General features: G+C 41.6%; 1 protein-coding gene across 3 annotated transcripts; it reads left to right on the top strand.

Moving 5' to 3' along the window:
* On the top strand, window positions 1-18,640 carry GDE1 (glycerophosphodiester phosphodiesterase 1). Of its 3 annotated transcripts, none has more exons than XM_008141532.3 (6): window positions 1-404; window positions 1,288-1,463; window positions 5,196-5,301; window positions 8,073-8,165; window positions 14,242-14,453; window positions 16,010-18,640. In XM_008141532.3, the coding sequence occupies exons 1-6, from the start codon at window positions 144-146 to the stop codon at window positions 16,155-16,157; spliced, it is 996 nt and encodes a 331-aa protein (XP_008139754.2). In that variant the 5' UTR covers window positions 1-143; the 3' UTR covers window positions 16,158-18,640. The 3 variants fall into 3 exon arrangements, with proteins under 3 accessions (XP_008139754.2, XP_054570769.1, XP_054570768.1); XM_054714794.1 differs by having other exon boundaries at window positions 28-48; window positions 1,292-1,463; XM_054714793.1 differs by having other exon boundaries at window positions 346-404; window positions 1,292-1,463.
* The last annotated feature ends 1,372 nt before the right edge of the window (window positions 18,641-20,012 follow it).

Genomic DNA, 20,012 nt, shown 5'->3' with positions numbered 1-20,012 from the left:
CGCCGCCGCCATTGTGCGGCGCTGTAACCCTTGAAGGGTGCTGCTGCGGTGAGCGCCTTGAACTCTTGCCCTTGCTTTTCGCTCTCCTATCCCGGGAGCCCGGCGGGTCCGGGATTCCCGTCCGTGCCGGTGCGGGCGCCGGCATGTGGCTGTGGGAGACACAGGGGGGCCTCCTGGGCCCCTTCTCCTTCCTGCTGCTGCTGTTCCTGCTGGTGACCCGCAGCCCCTGCCATGCCGGCCTCTTCACCGGCATCCTCTACCTCCTGCTGCGCCTCTTCAGCTTTGAGCCCCTGCCCGCGCGCAGGGCCCTGCAGGTGCTGCGGCCCCGCGACCGCATCTCCGCCATCGCCCACCGCGGCGGCTGCCACGACGCCCCCGAGAACACGCTGGCAGCCATTCGGCAGGTGAGACCCCAGCCGCCTCGCGCACCTCCTGGGAGCTGGGACTTCTTCCTGCCAGTCTTTCCCGAAGGTTCCCCAGCCTTCTCACCATTGCCTTCCCATAACCCCATTCGTCCGCCAGGAAGACATTGAAGTGGCCCTCGATCACTTTGACGTCGGGAAAGTCTCCAGACCTCAAGTGTTTACAGAGCACAGCAAGTCCTCACATATTTGCCAGGTGCCAGGCACTGAGAATACAGTCATGGACGAGACAGAAAGGGACCTGGCTTTTACAGAACTTGCATTGGAGTCAAGGGGACAGGCCTTAAGCACGTAAATACATACATGAGACTCTTTAAGAGAGCGAAAATGCCACGAAGAAATAGGGTAATGGGATAAAGAATGACTGTTAAGACCTCCACAAATGTAAGCTCTTTAGGCCAAGAATCTATAGATTAGGTCACTTTGTGGCGACCTCTTACCTTGTGGCCTTTGTATGATACTTGTCATTTATTCTGCTTGGAAAATTCTCCCCCTGGATCTTCATATGGTTTATGTATTATATGGTCTCAGCTCAAATGTCATTTGCTTTAAAATATATATTTCATTGATTTCAGAGCTAGTGGGAAAACAGTCTGGCAGTTTTTCAAAAGGTGAAACATAAGAGTTACCATATGATCCAGCAATTCCACTCCTAGGTATATACCCAAAAGAATTGAATCGTAAAAATTTGTGTACGAATGTTCATAGTGTTATTCATAATAGTCAAAAAGTGGAAACAACTAAAGTATCCATCAGTTGAGGAAGGAATAAATTGGAAAGAATCAATAAGAGTAGCTGTTGGTTGCCTTGAGTGTTTATATTATAAAATGACACTTGACATTAATATTGTTGATTTTTTGTTAAGGCAGCTAAGAATGGAGCAACAGGCGTGGAGCTGGACATTGAGTTTACCTCTGATGGGATTCCCATCTTAATGCACGATAACACGGTAGATAGGACGACAGATGGCACTGGTCGAATATGTGATTTGACATTTGAACAAATTAGGAAGCTTAATCCTGCAGCAAATCACAGATTAAGGTAAGTTGTTGATTGTCACTTAAACATATCTTCAGTTTTTTTTAAAATATATATTTTATTGATTTATTACAGTGAGGAAGAGAGAGGGATAGAGAGTTAGAAACATCGATGAGAGAGAAACATTGACCAGCTGCCTCTTGCACACCCCATACTGGGGATGTGCCCACAACCAAGGTACATGCCCCCGAGCGGAATCGAACCTGAGACCTTTCAGTCTGCAGGCCGACGCTCTATCCACTGAGCCAAACCGGTTTCGGCCATATCTTCAGTTTTTGTTGGAGATTACAGCAACACTGGCATCTCCAAGCATATTTTCTGCTCCAGGAGAGTTGTTTGGTTGTGTTTTATTTTGAACTGTTTACAGGTTTCCTTAGTAGTAAGCAGGTGCCAGGAACAACAGAAGTTGATGCTTTTAATCTTTTCCCACTGAGGCCAAATTGGCCTCAGAATTATTCTTAAGACAATACTCAGTCACTAACATGACAATTATGTTGTACTGTCATATAAATTATATATATATATATATATATATATATATATACATATATATACATATATATATATACACACACACACACACACACAGGGTGTCCCCCCAAAATGTATACACACTTAAACAGCTGATAGCTCAATTTTGAAAAACAAAATGTATTTTAATAAACACTGCCTTTGTAATTATTCATATCGTGTGGATATATTTTTGGGGGACACCCTATATATATGTATATCAAAAGTAGTCCTATACGATGTTCTCCAAGAAAAGGGCTCTATGGACCTTTGATCAAGTAAAATCAAACATTGTATTCTAGTTCAGGCGTCCTCAAACTACGGCCCTCGGGCCACATGCGGGTGTTTTTGCCATTTTGTTTTTTTACTTCAAAATAAGATATGTGCAGTGTGCATAGGAATTTGTTCATAGTTCTTTTTAAACTATAGTCCGGCCCTCCAACGGTCTGAGGGACAGTGAACTGGCCCCCTGTTTAAAAAGTTTGAGGACCCCTGCTCTAGTTGTTCCTCCTGGGAAATAGTCCACGTCAGTCAATTCTTACCTTTAATTTAGTGTTTCTCAAATGTTTAGAACCCACTCTCTTCCTACCATTAACAACTATAAACACCTTGGAATTGGTATATTGGGTAATAATATACTTTGGAATGTGGTTATTTAAATCCTTCTCCTCTTGTAATACTGAAAACTGTGCTTACTGTTATAATGTCACATCAGTTCTCTGGACAATGATGAGTACTACTTGAGTACTGAGTATTCCACCCTATGATTAAGTTAAATTCCTCCCAAAAAGATGATTTAGACTTAATTTTCCTAGGATTGGAAAGAAATTAAAAGTCAGCCAAAGGAAATCATGTTTTATTCTAGAAAGAATATTGTAACACTTCCAAGTTCTAAATCCAGGCTGCTGAGATTACTCTTTACTGTAGTAATCAGATATTTCATGCTCTGCTGTATGTGAGGGAAAGGCTTTTTAAAAAAATATATATTTTTATTGATTTCAGAGAGGAAGGGAGAGGGAGAGAGATGGAAAACATCTGTTATGAGAGAGAATCACGGATTGGCTGCCTCCTGCACATCCCCCACTGGGGATTGAGCCCGCAACCCAGGAATGCACCCTTAGCCAGAATCAACCCAGGACCCTTCAATCCACAGGCGGATGCTCTATCCACTGAGCCAAACCAGCTAGGGCGAAAGGCTGGTTTTAATGTGACAGTGACATTGCACATAAGACAGTGACATTGCACATAAGATGTGTCAGGTTCAAAGTTAGCACTTAAAAAGCAAAATATGCTTAGTGTCAGCATCACTCTTAAAATCCTTTAAGAAAGCATTATATCAACACTTGCCGGTGTGGCTCGGTTGGTTGGGTGTTGTCCCGTGCACCAAAAGGTTGCTGGTTTGATGCCTGGTTAGGGCATATGCCTGGGTTGCAGGCTCGATGCCCTGTAGGGGGTATATAGGAGGCAGCCAATCAATCCATGTTTCATTCTCATATTGATGTTTCCCTCTCCCTAAAAATCAATTAGAAAATCTTGGGGAGGGGGGAAGCATGATATCAGAGTCAATATACCATATTTATATCTTTAGCAATAACAAGTCTTTATTCTACAATTGGAATAGGTTGCGTTTTGTTTTTCCTTTTTTAAGTGTATTTTATTTGTTTAACTTTAAAAAAATAAATATTTTTACTAGAGGCCGGGTGCACGAAGTTTATGCACTGGGGTGGGGGGGGGGGTCCATCAGCCCAGCCTGCACCTTCTCACAGTCTGGGAGCCCTCGGGGGATGTCCGACTGCCAGCAGTTGGACATCCATAGCACTGCTGTGGAGGCGGGAGAGGCTCCCACCACTGCCACTGCGCTTGCCAGCGTGAGCCTGACTTCTGGCTGAGCGGTGCTCCCCCTGTGGGAGCACACTGACCACCAGGAGACAGCTCCTGGTGGTCAGTGCACGTCATAGTGACTGGTCGTTCCACTGTTCGATCTATTTTCATATTAGCCTTTTATTATATAGGATTAATTGCAGAGAGGAAGAGAGAGAGAAAGAGAGAAACATCAATGATGAGAAATAATCATTGATCGGCTGCCTCCTGCACGCCCCCACTGAGGATTGAGTCTGCAACCCAGGCATGTGACTTTGACTGGAATTGAACCCAGGCCCCTTCAGTCCCTAGGCTTATGCTCTATCCACTGAGCAAAACATCTAGGGCAGTTTTTTTTTTTTTTTTTTCTTGAACACCAAATGATAATTTGCTTGTGTTTAGGGCCCATGTTGTAGAAAAACTACTTATTTTCTCTATAATTAACCAATGTGATAACATCCTGTGTGTCATTTTATTCAGTGCCTGTTTCTCACTCCAAGGAATAGGCATTGAATAGAATGGCTGGCAGAATTGCCTGTACTATTTCCATTATCTTTATCTTTTTTTAAAGTCAAGATCTTACAAATGAAATAATACAGTTGAATTAGCATAAGTTAAATCATGTGCTGTGAAACTTCATTACGTGAGAAAAGCCTATTAATATCTTGCACTTAACTTTCCTTTATCAGAAAATTATGTATTAGAACATTATTTGTTTTATACAGTTGTACTTAAATGAACAACAATACAGTCAACAGATTTATGTAATCCTAGGAATTTTTCCTGTAAAGGTTCTGTTAGGGCAATTACAATTTTATTTTTTATTTTTTATTTTTTAAATATATTTTATTGATTTTTTACAGAGAGGAACAGAGAGGGATAGAGATAGAAGCATCGATGAGACAGAAACATCCATCAGCTGCCTCCTGCACAACTGGGGATGTGCCCGCAACCAAAGTACATGCCCCCGACCGGAATCGAACCTGGGACCCTTCAGGGCTGACGCTCTATCCACTGAGCCAAATTTACAATTTTAAAATTAAGTCTCTGAGTTTCCTAAGGTGGCATATATTCTGCCCTTTGGTGAGTAGAATTTCTAATTCTATTACTAATCCAGTGGAAATCCAGTAATTTCCTAAAAATTAAATGATTTTTGTTGTCGTTTCTGTTCTTTGGTCAAGAATATCTGTACTTTGGTTCAAGTCCGTATAGTAAATTACCCTTGGACTTGAATGTAGTTAAGAAAGGAAGTTCGGGAATACATTCTTTCCTTTTGTTTGGGAGACATTGTTTAAATGTCTATTCCACTAAACTTGTACTTCTTGTTTTTCCTGCAATGTGCTATGCCTTTTCCCTCTCTGACAGGAATGATTTCCCTAATGAAAAAATCCCTACCCTGAGAGAAGGAGTTGTAGAGTCCCTAAACCAAAACCTCACAATCTTCTTTGATGTCAAGGGCCATGCAAATAAGGTAAAATGTATACCATAGACTTTGCTTTTTAAAAAAGACATCTCTAATTTTTAGTGATTTCCAAAACTGCATGTTTTGTTATTTATTCTTAAATTATTTTTATGAATTATATTTGCTTAATGGAAGTGAACAATGCAAAAATCCACATCTGTAAGGAAAACTGGAAATTACAGAATCTTTTAAACTTTTTAACCTTTGATGGAATCTTTTCTACAAGTAGCATAACATAGAAGAGTCATGTATCTCCTATTTGCATAAAGTATTTGCCAGAGATATGAAATAAATAGTAGGGAGGCACTTCTTGAACAGGAGTTGGACACAACCAGTTTCATCTGGTGACTAAAGGTTTTAGATGGACAACTATGTATGAAATTTAAAGTTTCTGATAGCTAATAGGATATTTTTTTACACAGATTTATCCCTTCTGTGGGATTTCTATCTCTTATGTATAGTTTTGTTATTCTATGATTTGAATAGTTACACTTGTGCCAGAAAAATTACTATAATACTTTCAAATATGTATGACATCCCTAAATAAAATTTTGCTTACATTTTAGAACATACACTTTCACTCATGAAAACATATTGCAATGGAGAATAATGGGAAAATGTAGTTCAGATAACATTTGTTCTCTTGTAGTCAGCTTTTCAAGTACAAATACTTTTTCCGCATTTGGATAACTTGCGTATTTACCCCTAACTTGTAATAGTTAGAATCAATAATGGCCATCTACTGGTTTAGAATTCTGATGATGCCAAGTTTTAAAATTAATCCCAGGATACAATTGAAACCAGTTGTTAAAATATGAATTATAAGCCACAGTATATATTCCAACTTTAGTATAGTAAACTCGTATTTTAAAATATTTAAAAAATATATATTTTATTGATTTTTTTACAGAGAGGAAGAGAGAGGGATAGAGAGTTAGAAACATCGATGAGAGAGAAACATCGATCAGCTGCCCCCTGCACACTCCCTATTGGGTATGTGCCCGCAACCAAGGTACATGCCCTTGACCAGAATCAAACCTGGGACCCTTGAGTCCGCAGGCCGACGCTCTATCCACTGAACCAAACCGGTTAGGGCAGCAAACTCGAATTTTAAAAAAATATATATTTTTATTGATTTCAGAGAAGGAGAAAGAGAAACATTAATGATGAGAGAGAATCATTGATCGGCTGCCTCCTGCATGCCCCTACTGGGCATCGAGCCTGCAACCCGGACATGTGCCTTGACTGGAACCGAACCTGGGAACCTTCAGTCCAAAGGCTGATGCTTTCTCCACTGAGCCAAACCAGCTAGGCTAGTAAACTATTTTTGAAGAAAAAAAAGAATGGTGCTCTTGTTAATTTATTATTCTGTTAAATTGATAGTTCTAGGTTTTCCAGTTGGTCTGCATCATAATTACTAGGAATGCCTATAAAAACTATGGATGTCTGGGCCATACCAACTAGAGAAGAAATTCTGAAAATGTCTAGGGATCAAGGAACATGTATTTTTAATGAGCACTTCAGGTTTTATTGATAATAAGGCCCATATTTGGGAACCCTGATAGGTCCTACATTTCACCCATGGTGTATTGAACTTCATACTTAATTCTCTTAGAATAAGAGGAAAGTGGGCAGGGGGAGAAGACAATTTTTTTTTTAATCCAGCTATTTAAGCTTTCTGGTTGGGTGCTCAAAAGGTGGTTTGGGCAAGACTGGGTAGAACATAGTGATCCAATTCACCAAAATGGTCATATAAAGGAACAGATGTTGGCAGCAAATTGGTGACAGTAGAGCACAGGAGCCAAGATTATGGACTTAGTACAGTGTAACCTCAACCTCATGGGTAACATGGGAATAATAAAAGAAACCACCACATAGGGTTGTTGTGAGAATTAAATAAATAATGTAGATGAAGAGTTAGTTACACACAGTGCATGTGATAGTTCAAACCGCGGGAAAATAACTTTGGCTCTGTAGCTCACACTGTTTCATTAGTGAAAGGGAAGCATAACACGAATAATTTCTATATTCTTTTTTTCTCTTTTGGAATTCATTTTGTTGCCTATATTTGGTTATAGGTATGTGTGACTTTCCAAAAATTAGCAGTATTTCAAAAATCATGATGTAGCAGCATTAAATTCAATGGCCAAACTATTAATTCACTAGAGGTTACAAAATGTCAGTATTGTAATTCTAAATTCCTTCTTCATTTATTAGCAGGGCTACAAAAAGAAATTTTTACTCACGTTGGGAAGCGTTGGGAGACTTCCAGCTCTCCGAGTTCCTCCCTTGTTCCTCCCTTCATGTTCATGGTGGACGACGTTTCCTCCCAGTCCTCTGGACTGAGAAAATCTACCCTTTTGTGGTTCCCAGGCTGGTGGCTTATACTTTAGCTCGGAAAAGCAGAGAGTGATAGAGATTTGGGTATGAAAGGACTTTTCCTGGTGGCTAAACTAAGGTATAGGGAAAATATTTTTAAATTTTATTTCTAGCCTCCACTAGCCTGCAGTTTGCCATACTTTCAAAAAATATGACAGAAGAGGTGAACCTATTAGCAAGACAGTAAAGCAGCTCTATTCCAATTTCTTCATATGCTGCAGATGTGCGTTTAAAATATATCCCAATAGATAGTGGGATCTACTAATACTCCTTTCAGTGCCCCTACATATTAGTAAACCTCTGATTTACTTGATAGGGTTGTACTTAATATGTAATAGTTATTGCCTAAGACTATTACATTTTAATAGATTTTATATACATTAATCATTTCTGTTTTACAGGCTATTGATGCTCTAAAGAAAATATATATGGAGTTTCCTCAACTATACAATACTAGTATGGTCTGCTCTTTCTTGCCAGAAGTTATCTATAAGGTAAAATTCAGGATTTTTGTTGTACATAATATTATATTAGTTGGTGGTGATAATAGCAATGGGCCAAGTAACTATAAGACAGATGCCTGTTAAATTGAACTGAATCAGTTAAGAAACTTCTCTTTTATTTTTTATTTTTTAATTTTTTTTTTTTAATTTTAATGAATCTTTATTGTTCAGATTACAATTGTTTCTCCTTTTTCCCCACATATCTCCCCACCACCCAGGTCCCACCCCCCCTCTGCCCTTACCTCCCCTCCCCCCCGCTGTCCTTATCCATAGGTGTATGATTTTTGTCCAGTCTCTTCCCATGCTCCCCACACAGACACCCCTTTCCCCCTAAGAATTATCAATCTACTCCCATTCTATGCCTCTGATTCTATTAAGTTCACCAGTTTATTCTGTTCCTCAGATTTTTAATTCACTTGACTTTTAGATTCACTTGTTGATAGATATGTATTTGTTGTTCATAATTTTTATCTTTCTTCTTTTTCCTCTTTTTAAAGAATACCTTTCAGCATTTCATATAATGCTGGTTTGGTGGTGATGAACTCCTTTAGCTTTTTCTTATCTGTGAAGCTCTTTATCTGCCCTTCAATTCTGAATGATAACTTTGCTGGGTAGAGTAGTCTTGGTTGTAGGTTCCTGCTATTCATCACTTGGAATATTTCTTGCCACTCCCGTCTGGCCTGCATGGTTTCTGTTGAGAAATTAGCTGATAATCGTATGGGAGCTCCCTTGTAGGTAACGAATTGTTTTTCTCTTGCTGCTTGTAGGATTTTCTCTTTGTCTTTTGCTCTTGGCATTTTAATTATGATGTGTCTTGGTGTGGTCCTCTTTGGATTCCTTTTGTTTGGGGTTCTATACGCTTCCTGGACTCGTAAGTCTATTTCTTTCATCAGGTGGGGGAAGTTTTCGTTCATTATTTCTTCAAATAGGTTTTCAGCATCTTGCTCTCTCTCTTCTTCTGGTACCCCCATAATTCTGATGTTGGTTCGCTTGAAGTTGTCCCAGAGGCTTCTTACACTATCTTCAACTTTCTGAATTCTCTTCTCTTCATGCTTCTCTGGAGGAGTGTCCTTGGCCTCTTTGTATTCCAAATCTTTGAGTTGATTCTTGCAATCCTCTAGTCTGCTTTTGGGTCTCTGTATAATATTTTTTATCTCAGTCAGTGTATGTTTAATTTCTAGTTGGTCCTTTTTCATATCCTCAAGGGTCTCATTGAATTTATCGGCCTTTTCCATGAAATTCTTGAAAAACCTTATAACCGTGGTTTTGAACTCTATGTCCAGTCGCCTGTTCTCCTCCATTTCTTTGGTTTGTGATCTGTTTCCTTGCCTTCTCATATTCTCTGCTTCCCTAAGTTGGTAGGGTAGTTTTGTGTACTAGGTGTCCTATTGGTTCAACGGGTCAGCCTCCCAGTTACTTGAGGTGGACACTCTTGGTGTACCCTTGTGTACTGTGTGTCCCCCAGCAGGAGCTACAGCAAGGGCTAGTTTTCTCCTCCTTTGCTTGGGCGGTTTTGGAGCAGTCTGGAGCTGTAGTTGGTTAAGCTGCCACAGAACAGGCCATTTATATGCAAAAGCCGCTGTGCGGAGCCTGGGCGGGTTTGTAGAATGTGCGGGGCGGGGCCTCAGGGCGGGGCCTCAGGGCTGGGCGGGGTCTCAGGGCGTCACTAGGCGGGGGCGTGGCCCACGGCGATGGCTGCCGTCAGCAGTCTCTGCCTTTCCTGTTTCCAAGTCCCTGCGTCCCGCGCTCCAGCGCAGTAAACACTGATTGCTGGGCGCACCACCGCAAAAAAGTCACTCTCACTTTCCGACCTGATGGCCGAGAGTCCAGCTTCTCCCCGTAGGTGCCTGGGTCCCCCGAGTGTCCCCAGAAACTGGATTTCAGAGTGATCGGGAGCTTGTCTCCCTGCGGGTTGAAGAAAAGCCGCGCACCCAGCCGCCCGCCGCCGCCGGCCGATTCGCGCGCCTCCGTACCTCAGCTTTTCAGCGATTGTGCTCCTTTCTCTTCTTAGCTGTAAATCTTCCACTCAGCCAGCTTTCCTGTGGTTCTGGGTGGTAGACGTTTTTGTCTTTTAGTTGTGTTTTTGAAATTGTTGTGTGAGGCAGCAGATTAGTTGTTTAACTGTGCCGCCATCTTGGTTCAATCCAGAAACTTCTCTTTTAAATTAACGAGAAATTCAGGAAGGGGAATGTACTCATATCTCATTTAAAAATACCATGATTCCTGCCAGGCTGGTGTGGCTCAGTGGTTGAGTGTCAACCTATGAATCAAGAGGTCATGGTTCAATTCTCAGTCAGGGTATATGCCCAGATTGTGGGCTCGATCCCCAGTAGGGGGCATGCAGGAGGCAGCTGATCAATGATTCTCTTTCATCATTGATGTTTCTATCTCTCCTCCTCCCTTCTCTCTGAAATCAATAAAAATATATTAAAAATCCCTTGATACCTTTTTAGCTCCTTTTTCTTATGTTTATAGGTTCATTCAGATTACTTTGGAAAACATTCTCAGAACAGAAAGAATTATGTAGCTCTACATCTCACTGAGTAACAGCAAAATATACCTTTTAAAAAATAACTTTTAATTTCAGAGAATTTAAAGTATGCATAAAAATAGATGGTAGTACAGTGAATCCCTCTAACCACGATCTGGCTTGTTTCATCCATATCCCCCCGGCTTGTTTCATCTGTACCCCCCTTGTCTTCCCCAGTGTTATATTGAAGCGTATCTTACATCATATCATTTCATCCATAAAAATTGCATTAAGTGTCTTTTTTTTTTTTAATCCTCACCTGAGGATATGTTTAGAGAGAGGAAATGAGAGAGAGAGAGAGAGAGAGAGAGAGAGAGAGAGAGAGAGAGAGAGAGAACTATAGATCGGTTGCCTCCCATATGTGCCCTGACTGGGAATCAAAACTGCAACCCCTTGGTATATGGGACAATACTCTAACCACTGAGCCACCTGGCCAAGGCACATTAAGTATCTCTAAAAAGCTATTCTTTTAAAAACACAGCCACAATACCATCATCTAAAAGTCATTGACAATAAGTCTATAAAGTCAAATATGTGGTCAGTGTATACATTTTCATTTGTCTCAGAAATAGCACAAATGTTTTTCTGCTTTTTTTTTTTTTCTACAAATTGCTAATTTGAATTAGGACCCAAATAAAGACTATCTGTTATAATTTTAAATCTTAAACTAGTAAATTCTTCCCCTCTCCCACTCCGTCCCCTGCCCTTGTGATATATTTACTGAAGAAACCAGGTTGTTTTATAGAGTTTACCTAAGTCTGGATTTTGCTAATTATGCCATAACACAGTTCAGCACTTTCTTCTCCTATGTATATTTCCTGTAAATTGGTAATGAGAGCTAAAGGCTTGATCAGATTAGGTTCAATTGCTCTTGGCAAGATAATTTCATAGGTTAGGTATTTTTCCATCAAAGGGCATATAATGGCTGGCTGACTCTTGTTAGCTGCTATTGATGCCAATGGTCAGCTCTCTCACTTTATTAGGGGTTGCAAAATGTTAATATTTTAATTCCATAATTTCTTCATGTATTAGTTAGATTACTTCTATAAAAAGAAACTAATCTACTATTTAGTTGCCCAATAGGCGGATACATGCTTAATCTTTCCCTTAATTTACCAGTTTCCAAAATAATGAGGTAGCACTATTTAACAGTGACCAACAGAGCATACATTTAAATTTTTATAGTAGGAGTGTAGCCAGTCCACATATAAACTGTCAATAAGATGAATAGGCCTCATAAGGCTTTCAAATATTTGGATCAGTGTTTCCCAAACTTACTTGGCCACAGAGGCCTTTAAAATGTATGCTGCAGGCCGGCCTGGTGTCTCTGGTTGAGCATCAACCTATGAACCAGGAGGTCATGGTTTGATTCCCGGCCAGGGCACATGCCTGGATTGCAGGCTTGATCCCCAGTAGGGGGCGTGCAGGAAGCAGCTGATCAATGATTCTCTTTTATCATTGACTAGAGGCCTGGTGTACAAAATTCATGCACGGGGGCGGGGGGTGGTATCCCTCAGCCCAGCCTGCACCCTCTCCAATCTGGGACCCCCTCGAGGGATATCCGACGGCCCGTTTAGGCCCGATCCTGGTGGGATCAGGCCTAAACGGGCAGTTGGACATCTCTCTCACAATCCAGGACTGCTGGCTCCCAACGGCTCACCTGCCTGCCTTCCTGATTGCCTCTAACTGCTTCTGCCTGCCAGCCTGATCACCCTCTAACCACTCCCATGCCAGCCTGATTGATGTCTAACTGCTCCCCTGCCAGCCTGTTTGCCCCCAACTTCCTTCCTCTGCCGGCCTGGTCACACCTAACTGCCCTTCCCTGCAGGGTTGATTGCCTCCAACTGCCCTCCCTTGCAGGCCTGGTGCCTCCCAACTGCCCTTCCCTGCTTGCCTGATCGCCCACAACTGCCCTCCCTTGCAGGTCTGGTCCCTCCCAACTGCCCTCCCCTGCTGGCTGTCTTGTGGTGGCCATCTTGTGTCCACATAGGGCCAGGATCTTTGACCACATGGGGGCAGCCATATTGTGTGTTGGAGTGATGGTCAATCTGCATATTACTCTTTTATTAGATAGGATAGAGGCCTGGTGCATGGGTGGAGGCCAGCTTGTTTGCCCTGAAGGATGTCCCGGATCAGGGTAGGGATTCCCTTTGTAGCCTGGAGCGGAGCCAAGCCTCCTGCTCGTTCTGTGGCCATTTCTCTTGGGACTTATGTATCTTCTATAATTGAAACTTTGTAGCCTTAAGTGGAGGCCTGGGCCGGCCAGGGTGTGCGGAAAGCTTGGCTTCCTAGTCTCCTGCTCTTTCCAGCTCCGTGGCTGCCGCAATTTCTGTTTGGATTTGTTTACCTTCTATAACTGAATCTTTGTAGCCTTGAGTGGAGGCTTAGGTCTGCAAGGGCAGGCAGAAAGCTTGGCTTTCTCCATTGCCTGGGAAACACAAGCCTCCCTCCTGCTCTCTGTGGCTGTAGCCATCTTGGTTTGGTTTATTTGCATATTTGCTCCTGATTGGCTGGTGGGCGTGGCTTGTGGGTGTAGCAGAGTGATGGTTAATTTGCATATTACTCTTTTATTAGGTAGGATGTTTCTATCTATGTCTTCTCTGAAAGAAAAAAAAAACATTTAAAAAAATTAAGATGTGTGCTGTATTCTCCAGAGGAGCAGAGAACACAGTCTTAAATAATTCCACCCATATCTCCCCATTTCTCCTTTGCCCTCTTCCTATCCCAGCCCCACATTTTTCCTCTTTATTCTCTTCTCACATACTTATCCCGCTTCACCACCCCCACCACTCTTTTCAGCCATTTTCTCTAGAAAGGATCAAAAGCTAACCAACCTATCTTGAAATGATCTTAGTTCCATCCTCATTGAGTTCTAATTATATTTGGCCCGAATTTAAGTTGATATCCAGTTGAAAGTATTTTCTTGTGACATTATTAAAACTTGACTCCCAGATTATGATTTCTCTTTGAGATTATGATTTTCTCATTTTAAAGATAGCATTGCAGTTTTTTTAGGATTGTGAAGGAATTGTTCTTATTGATACTTATATTAAAATAGAGGCCCAGTGCACAAAATCCATGAACACGAGGGTTCTCTCAGCCCAAAACCTGGTGTTGCCACCCTCTTGCATTGCAGGGAGTGGGCCAAGCTGTCAGTCGGACAATCCTTAGTGCTACTGCGGGAGAGGCTCCCGCCACTGCCACTGTGCTTGCCAGCTGTGAGACCGGCTTCTGGCGCACTGACTACCAGGGGGCAGCTCCTATGTTGAGCGTCTGCCCCCTGGTGGTCAGTGTGCATCATAGTGACCGGTCATTCCACTCTTCAGTCGATTTGTATATTAGCCTTTTATTATATAGGATGCTTTATATCCATTACCTTATTTTCTCAAAGTGTTTATGATAGAGTACTTATTTAGTAGACATGGGGGCAGGGTACCAACTCACTTTTTAGAATGAGAACATTGGCTAAATTTAAATAAAAAGTGAGAGTTATTGGACTTAATGATAATTATTTCATTTTCCAAAATTCCTTTTCAGATGAGACAAACAGATCGGAATGTAGTAACGGCTTTAACTCACAGACCTTGGAGCCTTAGCCATCTGGGAAATGGGAAACCACGCTATGATAACATATGGAAACTGTCCACATTTGTGGTCTTAGACATTTTCCTCGACTGGAGCATGCATAACATCTTGTGGTACTTGTGTGGAATTTCAGCTTTCCTCATACAGAAGGATTTTGTATCTCCGTAAGTCGGACAGTATTTTATCTTCTGACACATTTCTTAAATGTTCTTCTTAGAAAAGAAGAGTAACAATGGACAGCCTGGATGAGTTCCCAGTTCCCACCCACAGAGCTCATTGCGCCTTTATTAAGTGGAATGCCACTATCTATTTAGGTGGGAAGTGTTCAGGCATACTTTATTATTTCCAAAAACAAGTTGATCGAATATTCTTGGTTTTAAGTGCATTTTATGGGAAAAATAAATTTGCCAAACTGATGAGAGAGAAATTACATTTCCTTGTGATTGTCTCCCTTTGAAAACCAATGTAGGATCCATGTCAGACAGAACCACAGTGAAGAAGTCCTGTCAGTGCCTAACTCAACTCTTCTGTCTTTCCTTCCACTCCCCTCTACATCGCAGGCTCTGCTCCATTGTTTCCAAAAACTTGTTCCTTAATGTGCTGGCAATCTGTTTTTTAGCAATTTTATAGCTGTGTATTTCAGCTGATTATAATTTAAGTTTCATATTATTTCAGGTTTGTATACATTTAATTCAGTAAATATTTGGTGTATGTCTACAGCGAGCATGTCAAATTTGCAGCCAGCCACGAGTTTGACATGCTTGATGTACAGTATTGCAAAGTATTATATTAAGAATCTGAAGATATTGTGGTAAAGAAACAAAGCCATGTTCTGTCCTCATGGAGTTTATAGGTAAGTGGAAGAGGAGATAGATGCTAATCAAATAAAAATGCAACAAATTACAGCTAAGATAAAAGCTTTGTAGGCGAGAACAGTGTGCATATATAATTTTACCTAGTCAGCGGAGTTGGGGAAAACAGCTAAAGGGTGATAGGAATTGAGGGGGGCAGTGTGTGGAGATCAACTCAGGGAGAAACACATGCAAAAATGTTGTGGCAGCAAAGAACCTGGTTGTTTCAAGGAACTAAAAGAAAGTCAATATTCTGCAGCACAGGAAAGAAAGGGGGAGTATGGTTTAAGATGAGGCCGAAGAGGCAGGTGGGACTAAACTAGGAACGGCCTCTATTATGAATTACTACTAAAGGCCCGATGCACGAAATTCGTGCAAGAGTAGTCCGGCCTTCCCCTAGCTGCCGGCACCAGCTTCTCTCTGGCACCTGGGACCTGGGCTTCCCTCGCAGTGGCCTGGGCCTCTCTCTGCGGGGCGATCATGGGGCGATGGCCGGGCCCCCGACGAATAGCATCGCACCTGCCTTGGCTGGCCTGGCGCCAGTGGGTGTCATAGCATGGCCCCAGATGGTCATCCGGATGGTCGTTGCACTGTTTGGCCATTTGGTCAATTTGCATATTACGCTTTTATTATATAGGGTTGAGGAGGGGTGGGTTTTTTTAGCAAGTCACTGAACAGTTTTAATCTGTAACAATGTGGAAGATATTTCTGCTGGCTTTTAGGACATTCCCTCTGATTTCAGTGCAGAGGCCAGTTAAGAGGCTTTCTGACCACTGAGTACTCAGTGAATACCAGACTTAGTGACCACCATAGATTCCTGGGCCAACTGGTCATTGTTCTAACAGATTTGGTTTTTCCTCTTTCTCCAGGAACTACTTAAAGAAGTGGTCAGCTAAAGGCATTCAAGTCGTTGGCTGGACAATTAATACTTTTGATGAAAAACGTTACTATGAATCCTATCTTGATTCCAGCTATATCACCGACAGCATGTTGGAAGACTGCCCACCTCACTTCTAGACTTTTCCCCCAGGGAGGAAGCCATGGGTACAGAGATTGCCTGCTGGCCTCATGCAGGGATATTGAAAAACCCTTTGTGCTAGCCCAAGCCATGGGGAATCGGGTGGCCCGCAGAAGCAATAGTCGGTAATTGCATTTTTACCTTGGACCAAAGCAAAACCTGGTGTTGCCACCGTGCTCCATGGAATGCCTGAGTTCAACACCATTGCTCTTGAAAATCTGGGTCTGCAAAAAAAAAAAAGGCACAATAGCTCCTGCCCAGACCTTGCTGAGGCACACACAAGACCCAGTGAGGATAAGCAGATTGAGCTATGCAATGTGGGGGTACAAATGCAAATGCATGGGATATGCATGATCACTCAAACTTGACATTTTAAAATTCGACACACATGTAATTTACTTATTTAAAATATTTTTATTTGGCTACATTATCAATGTACTGTAGTCATCAAACTTGTGACCATACTAATAATAAAATCATTAAAAGGAGCAGGAAGGGAAAACTGCTTATCAAGCATTAAATCCTAGGACCTAAGGAATTTAGGGAAGCTGCTATCAGCAATCCAGTGACCAGGGGCAACAGCTTCAGTGTGATGCAAATGTTAGGGAAGTCTTGACACCAGCCTGAGGGATTGTGTATGGTATCTTGAAATAAGAACTATAGACCACTAGGGGGCAGAGTTTCACTCTTTCAGGCTACTTGACAACAGATGATTGGAGACTGTTCAAGGACATCTAGGCTTATCATTTTACGTGAGAAAACTAAAACCTGTGAAAGGGAAGGTTCTTATTCAAAAATGACAACACTGGTGATGTAGCAGAGCCTGATCTTATGATAACTAAAAAATTTCTTTTACTATTTGCCAGGAACTTTAGTGGTTTTAACACATTATCTTAATTAAATCTCACAAAAATCTTAGAGGTATTGGCTTTTTGAGGAAACAGGCACTACTAAGTTAGTTACTTAAGGTCTCAAATTTCTTGGTGCAATTGGGATTCAAATCTAGGTTGCTCTGACTCGGAGCTCTTGCTTTTAACCCCCCTGCCTGCCTTTATACAGCCCTTGATTCCCAATTCCTTCCCACATGAGCTACTGGAGGGTCTTATTGTGAACTTAAATAGCAATATTTAAAATAAAGTTGAGTCTTTAAAAGACTGCAAAGCTTTCTTTCTCCTCTAGGCCCCTCTTCCCCACACCTAACAGCCCCATCCGTAGCCTTGATCACAGGCCTCCCAACTTAGTCATGACTTCCCTCCTGAGCCCAGTGGGTCACCAGCCTCACACGGGCAGCAGGCCACGGTTCACACAGCCAGGTGGCAGTGAGAAGCAAATGGATTTTTGCTACAGTTGGTGTTGGCAGGGGCATGTAGATGGGGTTTGGGACAATTTTCGATTTATAAAAATTTCCTTGGATTTTAAAATTATAAGATAAATGTTTATTCAATAAATGAAGCAGATACCTAACTAAACTGCATGTATATCTGTGTCACATTATGACAAGTGACAACCACCCAAAATTTCTGTGGCCTGAATTCCTCCTGTGACATATTCAGAGACTGCACAACCAACAGGGAAGGAATGCCCTTAGGGGCAGTAAAGTTAACATCATCCTTCCGTTGTGTGAAGACCTTTTGAAAGCCAGTTTGCTGTCTCTTGACTTTCACTCTTGACTGTGCCATACCCAATTAAGGATTTAGAGCTTATGCTAAAGTGGCTTGGGCTTTGAAGAATGGAGAATTTGGATGAAGAAAGATGTTAATAAGTACTACTGTTGCTCGCCCAATGTGGCTCAGTGGTTGAGTGTTGACCTATGAACCAGGAGCTCAAGGTTTGATTCCTGGTCAGGGCACATGCCCGGTTTTTGGGCTTGATCCCCAGCAGGAGGCATGCAGAGGCAGCTGATCAATGATTCTCATTGTTGATGTTTCGATCTCCCCCTCCCTCTTTGAAAATCAATTAAAAAGATATATATATATATTTTTTTATATATATATATAAAGTACCACTATTAAGTACTTATGTGAAAGGCTTGGTATTGGTTTAAAAACAGGATTTGGGATCAGAGGAAGGTAAGTCTGATATCCTGGTCAATACCTTGCCAGCTGTATGACCTTGGACAAGTTACCAATTCATCTGTAGAATAAGGGCAGTGGTAGTACCACCTAGAGAGTGTGATTAAACGAGAGGGCATATAAAAGGCTTGTTAATAACATTTACTGACTACCATGTACAAGACTGTTTCAAATGCTTTCCATGTATTTACTCTGCTACCACACCATGAGGTAGTTGCCATAATGTACTAAAGGAAACCAAAGCACAGGGATATTAAGTAGCTTGTCTAAAGTCACACAACAGTAATAGGTTAAGGATTCAAGCACAGGTGATGTAATTCCAGAGCCCACATCCTAAAGCCCTGCTTATCATGGTTGGTCCATACCTGTAGCAATGCCTGTATATGTTCAATAAACGTTGAAGGAATGAATTCGAGGGTGTCAGTGGAAACTTCCTTGAGGAAGCTAGAGCTACACATACAGTAAGATGAAAATTTGGGAGTTTAGATAAATGATTCAGGATTCAGCAGTATCAAGGGGCCATCCAAAATCCCAATAGATAGTTTTCTTTCTAAGAACATCAATAGAGATAAAAATCCCATCTGTTCATTGGACTGCACCTCTGCTCTCAGGATTCTGGAGACATAACATCCAAGGGCTACCTCAAAAGCTTAAAAAATCCACTACTTGATTAAACAATACTCATTTTCTTATTTGGAGATTGATATCTACAATCCTGTTTTGACAAGAATTTCACCAAGACAAATAAGTAAAAGAATTTCACCAAGACATATTCTATTCTTATTAGATGCAAATTTCTAAATAAAATTACACCCACCACTTTCTAAAGTGGAAACTACTTGAACAGAACAGTAAACCACAGCCTTGAGGACAGGAAGGGTGTGAGTTAATGAACATCCAAACATCCACTCAAAACTTCTTTAGCATGGAGTGATAGTTACTGTTCGTGAGGTTATTTGATTTATCAAAAATGCTGAAGATTGATGACTGTGTGCACTATTATTAAACTTCATGAATGCCAAGTATTAAGAGGAGGCTAGGCATAGTGGAGGCTGTCCTTTGAGACATTTATTCAACATCAGCTATGAGGGAACTTGTTAACGCAAATTCTCAGAGCCCATCCCAGAACTGGAACTCGGGGTGGGGCTCAGGATTTGTTTTAACAAACCCTCCAGGCAGTTCTGATACATGCACAAATCTAAGAACCACTGAGCTAGAGAGAACATGAAGTCCTCGATTCTGCCACTAACCAGCTAGGAGACCCTTAGACCAATCACTTACCTGTGCATGCCCAAGTTTTCATCATCTGTCAAATGGAGGTCATGATATTTGCACTAACTGTCTTGTAGCCATAATGTTTTTTTTTTTTTTTTCTTTTTTTTTTTTAATTTCTTTATTGATTAAGGTGTCACATATTTGTCCTCATCCCCCCATTCCCATCCCACCCCTCTCCCCACGCATGCCCCAATCCCCTGTTGAACTTAACCGTTGGATAGGCTTATATGCATGCATACAGGTCTTTTGGTTGAACTCTCCCCCTCCCCCCACCCTCCCCCTACCCTCCCCTATCCTCCCTCTGAGGCCCGATATTCCGATCGATGCCTCCTTGCTTCTGGTTCTGTTCTTGTTCCTCAGTCTATGTTGTTCATCATTTCCTCTAGATGAACGAGATCAAATGTCACTAGATATATACTAATAAGAACTGAATGTGAGACGAGCAATAATATTTATGCTGACAGGCAAATGAATCAATCTGTAGCGAGCTTCCCCCTGGACCAACAG

Source organism: Eptesicus fuscus, chromosome 4 (genome assembly GCF_027574615.1).
Source record: "Eptesicus fuscus isolate TK198812 chromosome 4, DD_ASM_mEF_20220401, whole genome shotgun sequence".
Taxonomy (NCBI): domain Eukaryota; kingdom Metazoa; phylum Chordata; class Mammalia; order Chiroptera; family Vespertilionidae; genus Eptesicus; species Eptesicus fuscus.
The sequence above is the reverse complement of the archived record's forward strand: the minus strand, read 5'-3'. Positions and strand labels throughout refer to the sequence as shown.